This window comes from Nansenia antarctica, assembly GCF_963989245.1.
Source record: "Nansenia antarctica genome assembly, chromosome: 14".
In the NCBI taxonomy this organism is placed as follows: Eukaryota; Metazoa; Chordata; class Actinopteri; order Argentiniformes; family Microstomatidae; genus Nansenia; species Nansenia antarctica.
Window position 1 is genome coordinate 24602639 of NC_137684.1, and position 10656 is coordinate 24613294.

Below are 10656 nucleotides of genomic sequence, written 5' to 3' on the forward strand. Positions count from 1 at the left end.
ATTGTTGCTGGGTGTTTCATTAACGGGGGGGGGGGGGGGGGGGGGGGGGGGAGCAGCACAAAATAAAACAACTTTTGTTCCACCAGCTTCAAAGATGACTGTCTTGCAACCCCATTAAGATGGGGGTAAAATCGTATCAACATGAGATACCGTGATGCGATGAATCCCATGCCCTCCGGCGCTCGTTCTAAAAGTTGTCCTCTGCTCTCACTGTAGAACTCATAATTGGTATTTGGGATTTATCCAAGAGGATCTACAGCATGTAGCCTGAACTACAGCTTCCATCCTAAAATTACGTCGCAGTATTTCTCCTCTGCTCTCACTGTAGAATCCAATCCGTGATGGATACTTGGTCTCGGTCGTCGTGCCATAACAGTATAATACAGTAGCCTGATCCCTGATGTTTTGTCTGTTGTCAGTTTCAAGTTTCAAGGCCGTTTGCCACCTGGGTCTCTCTCAGTCTGTCTGGCTGCAGGTCTGGATGTCTTGAGTTTCACTGAGGCCTGAGTATCAAATGAGTTGTGTCGTTGATTACACTGATTACATTGACACTGCTGTATTGAGCTTTTCCATCTGTACCGACAACAGATTCCACCGACCTTGGTCGTGTGGTCATTAAACGATTCATTCATTCATTCATTCATTCATTCATTCATTCATTCATTAGAGCTGTTTTTCCAAACCTGTCCAGTATACCAAAATTCAGCTGCATGTTTTTATTCACACTTTTCTTTTATTGACATTTGAGCACACCATAAATACCTACTGCAGGAAGTTGTTGACGGGTCAAACTGAGATATACAGCTTGATTACTTACAGTATGGCACACACAGTTAGTTACCATGACGATTTCCACTATTTCCTCTCCCCCATGGCGACTTCCATGATTTCCTTCCCCTTTACAGAAGAGGGTGTATCGTGTATGGTGTGCGTGTGTGTGTGTGTGTGTGTGTCTGTGTGTGTGTGTGTGTGTGTGTGTGTGTGTGTGTGTGTGTGTGTGTGCGTGCGTGCGTGCGTGCGTGCGTGCGCCTGCCTGCCTGCGTGTGTGTGTGTGGAGGTTTTTGGGCCAAGTTGCTAACTATAGTGATTCCTCCTCCCACTCTTCCGGCTTCTCAGCCCTGCTGAATTGCCCACCCACCCCCAGCTCCGCCCCCCCCTTCTCCCAGCTCTGCCCACACGGTGAAACCTCATAATTAGGTATGGAGACAACATGTCTTATGTATATTCTCCGCCACAGCTGTTGTTGTCCGTGCGCACAGTCAAGAACAAGTGGCGAAGCACCAAACACCAGTAATTATTGTCTCACTACAGTACATCTCTACACCCCTACATTTACACCACTCCAGTAGCTTCCTCTTTCACCTCATTCTTTACTCTCGCTAGCGGGTTTATGTTGCTGAGTAAAAGAGAGGGACACCATCTGTCAGAGTTGTGAAAACATGACATTACAGTCGTTTATTTGCAATGTTTTATACAGTGTATTACCTCCATTCTACTGCATCCTATACACTCATATGAGAGAGATGCCGTATATGGCAGAATGTATAGGCCTATTTTTATTGCGGGCGGCTGTGGCGCAGGAGGTAGTGTCTCCGTCTAATGATCGCAAGGTTGGCAGATCAGCGGTTCAAGCCCCGGCTGGCCACATGTCAAAGTGTCCTTGGGCAAGACACTGAACCCCAAATTGCTCCCAGTGAGCGGGCCGGCGCCTTGCATGGCAGCTTGCCGCCATTGGTGTGTGAATGTGTGTGTGAATGGGTGAATGAGAGGCCGTTGTAAAGCGCTTTGGATAAAGGCGCTATATAGGTGCAGTGCATTTACCATTTACCATTATTGTGTGTATGAAGATTACTACTTGCAGTGTTGGTACTGTGTATCAAATAGTTTGCATTAGGCATACAGTATACAGTACAGAATTCAAGCTCTCTCTTTGGTCCAGTTCTTATCATCAGGACTGTACATTAAAGGACCCGTAAGGGGTAATGCAGGAGAGAGAGAAAAAGAGAGGGGGGGGAGAGAGGGAAGGAGAGAGAAAGAGTCAATGAGAGAGGAATCTTCTATTCCACTGAGACCAAATTTTGATGACATTTGACTGGTGAAGCTTCTTTTGGAATTGAATGTCAGTCTATGTTTAATCACTGTTTAATCACACACACACACACACACACACACACACACACACACACACACACACACACAAACACACACACACACACACACACACATACACACACACATACACATACAGACATCCACACACACACATACACACACATCCACACACACACACACACACACACACACATACAGACATCCACACACACACATACACACACATCCACACACACACATATACACACGCAGCTTAAAGGCTCAACAGTTGGTTTACCTTTGGATAATTGCTTTTTCTAAATGTCTTCGATGCCTTGTTTGCATTGAAGAGACAAACATAATTCCATCCACTTACCTTTAACACGTGTGCTGGGTTCAGGAAGCACGACATTTCTACAACCTTCCTCAAGCTTCTCCTTCTTCTTCAACTCTGTTCTGTTGGCTTGACGTTCATCTGGTGCTTGTTGTCTTGTTTCCCTTAGAACGTGTACTACACGAACACACAGCAGTTACACCTGGGGGTCCTGAGCCCCACCATCGACGACGATGACAACAAGTGCCTGGTGGACGTGAACAGCCGTCCGAGACTGCTAGAGTGCAGCTACGCTACAGCCAAGCGCATGAAGTTCGCCTGGCTCTTTACTCAGGTAAAGGACATATATATAGTGGGGTGGGGTGCAACATTTTGGGGCACCCCTAGTCAAAATTACTTTTACAATTAATATCTAAATGAAAAGAAACAAACCTAACCTCTAAATGGTACAAAGTTAAACATGACACATTTCATCACATTTAAAAGCAAGATTCATTTTTATTTTTAACTTTGTACAGTTTCAAAATAATAAAACAAGGAATGCTTGCTAAACAACCCCAAAGCATAATGGATCCACCTCCATGCTTAACAGTTGGCAATATGTTCTCTGCAAATGCTTTTTTCTCCAAACATTCTTTGGTTGTGGCCAAAAAGTTCCAATTTGGTTTTGTCAGTCCAAAGCACATTCCAAATGTTCCAATAGGCTTCAGGTTTCTCAAGGTTTTCTTTTGCATACTTCAGATGCTTAATTTTGTGTTGAGGTTGTAGGAAAGGCTTTTTTCTGGAAACTCTGCCATGTAGGTCTTTGTTATTTAAGGTACGCATTTCTCACCAGATCTCAGGCCATTCTATCTCAAATGGATCTTGGTCTTCCAGATATTGCCTTGACTTCAATTGTTCCATTTTCCAATTGAAGTCAAGGCAATCCATTTTCTAATCTTTCTATTTCTGAGTTTTGTGTAGCCTTTTTGGTAGCCTTCTCCTTGATGGTGGAAGTGAACTATCTTGATTCAGACATCCATGGACAACTGTTGAGAGGAACCCATGTTTTTTAATAACAGACACAACAGTCAGCTACTTTAGAAGGCATGGAGTTACTTCAGAATATATAGTTCAACCCTGGAATTAAATTCACCTGACTCATTGAAGCCCTAACGAGTAAATCACCTTGGTTTGGGCCTTAGTAATCATCTTCTCAAAAGATAACAAAGAATAATCCAAAAGGGTTCCCAAACGTTTGCATCATCTCCTTTTTTATCATTTAAAAACTCTTAAACTCTTAAAAATAAACCGTGCTTTAAAATGTGTAGAAAGGTGTCATGTTTAACTTTGTAGCATTTAGTGTTAAGGTTTGCTTTCAATCACTTGGAGATTAATTTACAGACATTTAAAACAGGGGTGCCCACATTATCCACCCCGCTGTATGTATAATACTGTACACACAGCATTTTAACAAGGAAAGTATGCAGTAAATATGCAGTATTTAAATATATATATTTACATGCCAGCAGAGGTTAACCACTGCCCCTATCAGCTCTTTATATCATGATGTGATGTGTGAGTTTATGATATCCGCTCTATGTATCTTCTCCATGACCTTTTTGCCATTAGAAATGACACAGCAAAGTCATAATTAGGTGTCTAGATGAGGCTAATTAGGACGTGCTCTGCTCTGTTGAGCATCTACAGACTACAGAGGAGCAGCTGTGTGGTGACTAGCCTGAGATGTGACTGGGCCGTACCTTTGGGTTCACAGACTTGCACTCAGCACCCCTTGATTCTCATTAAGCAGTGTCACAGGGAACGTCAACCTCTAATGAAAGGCAATAGCGGATCACCGGTCTCATTAAACATGTTAGTTAGAGCTTCTCTCTGTGGTGAATAATGAACTTTGTCCCTGACTGTAGAATTAAAAGAGAGACAGACTGTTGCGGTTAGTCTCAACCCTAATTAGGACCAATGTAGAAATTCACACTTAAAACATATTTCATTGTCTTTTGATAACTTTGAGAGCAAATCCCATTATGCCGCTTCCCCCCAGGGACTCAAATGATGGACCCTCCGTTTCATGAAGCTAAGTGGGAAGTCAAGAAATGTGTTCTGTTCTGTTTTCTATGGAAACTCTAGTTGAATAATTGGACTGGAATAAAAAAGAAAAAAAATGTAATTCAGCTTTATATTCAGAAATATATCCTTGTGGATATGTGTTAGTAATGATGAATGGAGACTCTGAGTTAGTACTCATCCTGTCATTCCATTAACAACGGTGCCACAGGGGAATAGTGGACCGCTGGTGTATCAGCTGGTATATCCAGTACTGTCTGTCTCTGGCTCTTAGATCAAAAGCAGTAGGGCTGTCCCAGGAGAAGGCACCAGAACTTTAAAAACCTGACAGTTGGAGATGTACTGTAGCGCTTAATGAGTGTTTGAAGCCAGAGGTCCTTTCTTCCTCTGTGTGAGGAAGGGAAAGAGCGGCAGAGAGGGAGGAGAAGGAGCGAGAGAGGAGGGAGAAAGAACGAGCGAGAGGGTTTGGGTGTCTCATCTCAAGGCAGTCAGGAGCTGTGAATTATTGATAAGATATATTTTTGAAATATTGAACTGTGTTTGACCCCCTAAGGGTTGAAAGCAAAATTGCATCGTAAATCCACGAGAGTCGACATCAAAACATTTTTTAGCAGCTTCTTACTGTATTTTATTGGTTGGTTATTATTTGACCCCTTTACAGGCACCATACCACTTGCAATCCCACAATAAAAAAGGTAATCTAATACAACAAATATGAAGCTGGGTTGGAACTCCGTATAATCTGCTCAGCTGAGCTTGTTCCTATGGGAGCACCCTTTGGAACCAATAAGCAAAAAAGGTTATTCAAAGGGCTATCCTGCAGAGACAATCTTTATCTAGAGCCTTGAGAGGGAAGGCTGTGCTGCAACAGAGTGCACCATTTACTAGGCTGCCGTACGTATGTGACACAGTCTGATCATTTGGTCCGTATGTCGGCAACCAATCAAAATGTTCAAACTTTTCTTTTGAAACACGGAACTACGTTTCAACGTTGTTGAGAATCACAACACAAACTCGCTAGTCAAGCCAAAATTCTGCAATTCAATGGATTGGGTGAGTAACCCCCACTGCTACCTAGTTAACTAGAACACTATTTTACATTGTTAGCAGGCTCACAAAACAAGCTGTGTTAGTTGACTAGGGAGGTGTCATTGATTTTCAACAACGCAGAAATGTATCAAGTTTTTCCGAAAGAAAAGTCTGATCATTACATCAGATCCCGACATGAGGACCAAAGCATTAGAACGTGACACATATGCTCTAGTCCCAGCCTACCCTGCACACTGTTCAAAACAGATGTTTTTGAGAGCAAAGTGTTACTGTACAATTTGCTGCAGTAATACTGCCATCTAAAGACTTATGCAAATCAACACATACAACAGCACAGAATCTTGAGTTGGTTGATTATTGGGTATAGCTACTGTGCCAGAGCCAGTATAAGGTATTGAAAACTATTAATAATTCACTTTCAAATAAACTTTCCGAGAAGTTTTTAGGAGAGCAAGTGCACCATAAAATAAATTGGCTATCACTTAACTTGAACAATAGGGTGGAGTGGTACTGGTGTCTGTAGGTGTGGAGGTTAACCTTTTCATATAGTACTGCACAGTGAAATTCCCGAGCTCATATTCCCTTAGCTCACCTCTAGAATCAGAGCGCGGGTCACATTCCCCTCCAGCCAACTGAATTCTGTTTCCACTTAGATAGCAAATCAATATTCTGGTGCGGCCCACTCAGGAGATTGGATGGGAGCGTTTCATGGAGAGCGGGGGTTGGGACAGCGCCAGAGCTAGAGTCCATCTTACACACTGGGGTAAAACACAGACTCGTACACTAAGTACATAGCACTCAAGGTGATATGCATACAGAAAGCTAATGCATTTCTGGGACAGTTCACACTTAAGAAACGAGAAAAATGATTGGAAGGAGGTGATTGAAGGAGGACAAACAGTCTGCATATTAATTAATTCATGTCTTAATGAAGACAGATTAATTTAAACCCACCATCTGTTAATAATTGGAAAAAAACTGTTGAAGAGATAAAAGAAATGGAAAGAATTACTTGCAAAGTGGGAGGCTGTGAAGAGCAATTCACTATGAACTGGAGTAAATGGATCGAATGAATGAGTAGGAAGGAAGCCCCCCCCCCCCCCCCCCGATCCCACCCCCCCTCCCTTTGTCTCTTACTTTTCTATTTCTATCCCTATAATTTCTCTCTTTCTTTTCTATATTTTCTCTCTAGTCTTTATTCTTTATTTTCTTTATTTCTTGTTCTCTTTATAAAAAATAAAAAAACAAACAAAAATGATGCAGGACGAACTTAAACAAGTGAAGAAAACTTGTAAAGTGTGTGAAATGAACTTGTAATGAAATGTAATGTAAAGTCCTGCAATAAAGTATAAAAAAAAAAAAAAAAGACAGATTAATTTAGGAATCAAAGTGAATTAATTATACAAGGGATTTAAATGGGGCTCTCTGCTATCGGAGTTCAGTAAGTTCCGTCTGGGCAATATAAATGATTAGATGCCCTGAGAGATGAAATCTCATGTTGTTTTTATTTGAGACTAAAGTTAATTGCAATATGCAGTCATTTAAATGTTTTGCATTTTGATCTGTTGTTCGTGGAGGTTAAACAATGTCAACCCATCTTGTGTTTCAGATCACAGTATTGCTGATTCAGTATGTTAGGGCACCACAGTCAACAACATTCAGATATTTGTGACACATTCTAATGCTTTGGTCCTCATGTCGGGATCTGATGTAATGATCTGACTTTTCTTTCAGAAGACTTTGATAAATTTCTGCGTTGTTGAAAATCAATGACACCTCGCTAGTCAACTAACACAGATTGTTTTGTGAGCCTGCTAACAATGTAAAGTAGTGTTATAGTCAGGGGTGCACATAACTTTTTGGGGCCAGTGCTCAGAGGAGCACCTAGGGATGCTGCTTGGTGCTCCCCGAGCTCGCGAGTCACGACCCGTCCCACAGGATGGATGAAAAAGGGATACATGGATAACTTATATTAGCAAAACGACATTTATTCATAAATAAAGATGAACGAACAAATGATTGTGTGCAAAACAAAAGAAACAAATGCTAAATCAAATGACTGCTCTTTAAGCATGAAAGTCTGTCAGACTCCTTTAAACACAATGAAATCAACTGATCTCTTTAAGCACTGCTCTGTTCTGTAAACACTGAAATCAACTTTTCAACAAAAAGTTACAGCCTAAGCATGTATTTATACTACAAGCTTAATCGTCATCATCACTGCTCTCTTGACTGCTGTAAATTATCACTGTCCTCAATTTCAACCATGGTAGAGGATGTTTATTTTGTGATCAAATTTTTTTTTTTTTTTTTTTTTTTTTGGGTGCGCAAAAGCGCCCTCATGCGGCTGATCTGCCGCGCAGCATGCATTTTGGCGACGCATGCGCACTGGCGCACCAGTTATGTGCACCCCTGGTTATAGTTAACTAGGTAGCAGTGGGGGATTACTCACCCAATCCATTACATTGCAGCATTTTGGCTTGACTAGCGAGTTTGTGTTGTGATTCTCAACAACGTTGAAACGTAGTTCCGTGTTTCAAAAGAAAAGTCTGAACATTTTGATTGGTTGCCGACATGCGGACCAAATGATCAGACTGTGTCACATTTAGACAAACCCCTCTGGTCACTGCATAGGGAACTGTACAGGAAGACAGTGAAATGCTGGTTATCTAATCCATTGGCACCTCTTCAGACTTGGAGATAATCAAAGGACTCAAGGATAACAATAACATGTTGCAGCTCTTTCATTTGTCTGTTCTGAGCTGGTGGTTTGGTTTTGTGGTGAAATCAATCATAGTTACCGCAAGATGCTAGTGAGGTATCAACTTCTTATCCATTTGGCCTGTAGCATTTTAGCAACGCTCCTTTGTATTTGCTTTTTATCTCTCTATTTTTCAAATGTGCATGTGAATAGATACTAGTCTAACGAGATATGAAATAGGCCTTCGGTAATTCTTATCAGAGAATAATGCATCCAACTTCATCCTGTCAACATTATCTACAGTATTATATATATATATATATATATATATGTTACGGTACATGTGGGAATACGGTACATGTGGGAAAACTAGGGTTAGGGTTAGGTGCTACGTCGACTTGGTACGTGCTGGCATGTCTAACCCTAACCCTACCCCTAACCCTAACCCTAACCTTAACCCTAGCACCCTAGCACCTTACCCTAACCCTAGTTTTCCCACATGTACCGTATTCCCACATGTACCGTAATATAATACACTACACATATATATGATAAGGTCATTCCTGTCATTAAAGCCTGTTGTATCGCTCTACTCCAGGTATTTCTAAAGAATACATCCTCCTGGTCCTCTTATCTTAAACTGTCACTCTAATCACATCACAAAGAGGAAATTCTGTCTGCAATTATGTTTGTTTGGCTCGAGGGATGGAGGCTTAGTGTGTGTATATGGAGGTTATTCTATACACTGTTAATCTGTACATCTCCCCATTAATAGGCAGAGACCGGGGCTGCCGCTACGTACACGTGCATCACACACTGTGTGTAGGGCACCAAAACAGCCCCCCCCCCCCCGTTCTCCCCTAGCCTAGCACCCGATACCTGCCTAGGGCAAGCTACTCTGCACCGCCATCCTCTACAATACATTAAATGCTGAGTTAGTTAGAAAGTATATGTTAACTCAAATGTATTAACTGCTGACTTGGAAAATGTATAGATGTATGTATACATTGCCTGTAACATATACATTGTCTGACAGCTATCTGAACTCCTACCATCTGGAGTTGTATTGACTGCAGTGATGCATGCAGACAAATTGGATCGGTTTTTGCAGTGTCTAGGTTATAGCATCCTCAAGGAATACCTTCAATACGTTTTCATTTTTATAGCTTCTTAAACTTGGTATGGAATGGTATGCTGTACCACACACACACACACACACACACACACACACACACACACACACACACACACACACACACACACACACACACACACACACCACACATCTCTCCCATTTATATAGCTGTTTACATAAATGGTAAATGGACTGACTATATAGCGCCTTATTCCAAAGCGCTTTACAATAGCCTCTCATTCACCCATTCACACACCAATGGCGGCAAGCTACCATGCAAGGTGCCGGCCCGCTCGTTCGGAGCAATTTGGGGTTCAGTGTCTTGCTCAAGGACACCTCGACATGTGGCCAGACGGGGCTCGAACCGCCAATCTGCCAACCTTGCGATCATTAGCTCTACCTCCTGCGCCACAGCCGCCCCTACATGACCCCATTAGCTTCCATTATCTTTACCATAGGGCTTTAGTTCCCTTGCTGAGAGGGTGATTCCGGTATTGATGATATTGAACTTTTCTCTGTACCTTCACTATTTCCCATTCACAGGCACCTGCTATTGATGATACTTTGCCTCTGAGTAGATAACTACGGTTGTATTTAATTCAATTGAATTGAATGGAATTTAAAATTGTGCTTCCTGTGTCCACACAGGGAGGCTCCATTCAAAACAGGAAGACCATGCGTTGCCTAGAGCTGATGGAGAGCAGCGAATCAGAGTTCGGCTACAAGCTGGTGATACAGAAGTGCTCTGGTCAGAAGTGGACAATCACCAACGTACTGACTTCATTGCAGATCTAATAAGTGTTTCATACATCAGCTAACCACATCATATGAAAAAGCAATCTGACGCCCGACCCGAGCAGTCGATGACATCGCACACTACCATTGGTTGATTGCGAGACTGACAGCGATATAGTTGGCCAGGAATGCACCCCATGATGAGGTCACAGCAACCACTGGACAAGAGAGTTAAATGTTTTGCTCCTTCCCCCAAAAAATTTGAGGAAGGAAGGAAGAAGGAATTTGATTACAAGTAAGATGACGCTTAACTGTAAGCACCTTCTTGAGTCTCTGTTTTGGGGCTTTTCCACTACGGTGCTGACCCGGGTCAGCCCGCTTCGGTCTGCTTCTTTTCCCCTTTTCCATTAGTCGTCCCAGGTCGGTTCGGTTCGCTTCTTTAGCTCCACATCGACCCCAGGGTCCCTCCCCAAGCCATTTCATATCCGGATCTTTTTGCCAGGCTGCATGTGACGTGTGACGCTGCACACCGTTGATTGGTCAATG

General features: G+C 42.3%; 1 protein-coding gene across 1 annotated transcript in view; it reads left to right on the forward strand.

Annotated features, from left to right (window-relative positions):
- Positions 1–10170, forward strand: part of LOC308170010 (polypeptide N-acetylgalactosaminyltransferase 18-like) — a gene marked incomplete at both ends in the record, with an annotated part of 53265 nt that extends 43095 nt beyond the window's left edge. Inside the window, 2 exons of the mRNA XM_080544741.1 lie at positions 2595–2759; positions 10024–10170. Of these exons, the coding sequence (XP_080400867.1) occupies positions 2595–2759; positions 10024–10170 (312 nt within the window). The remainder of the gene's footprint in view (positions 1–2594; positions 2760–10023) is intronic.
- Positions 10171–10656: the final 486 nt, after the last annotated feature.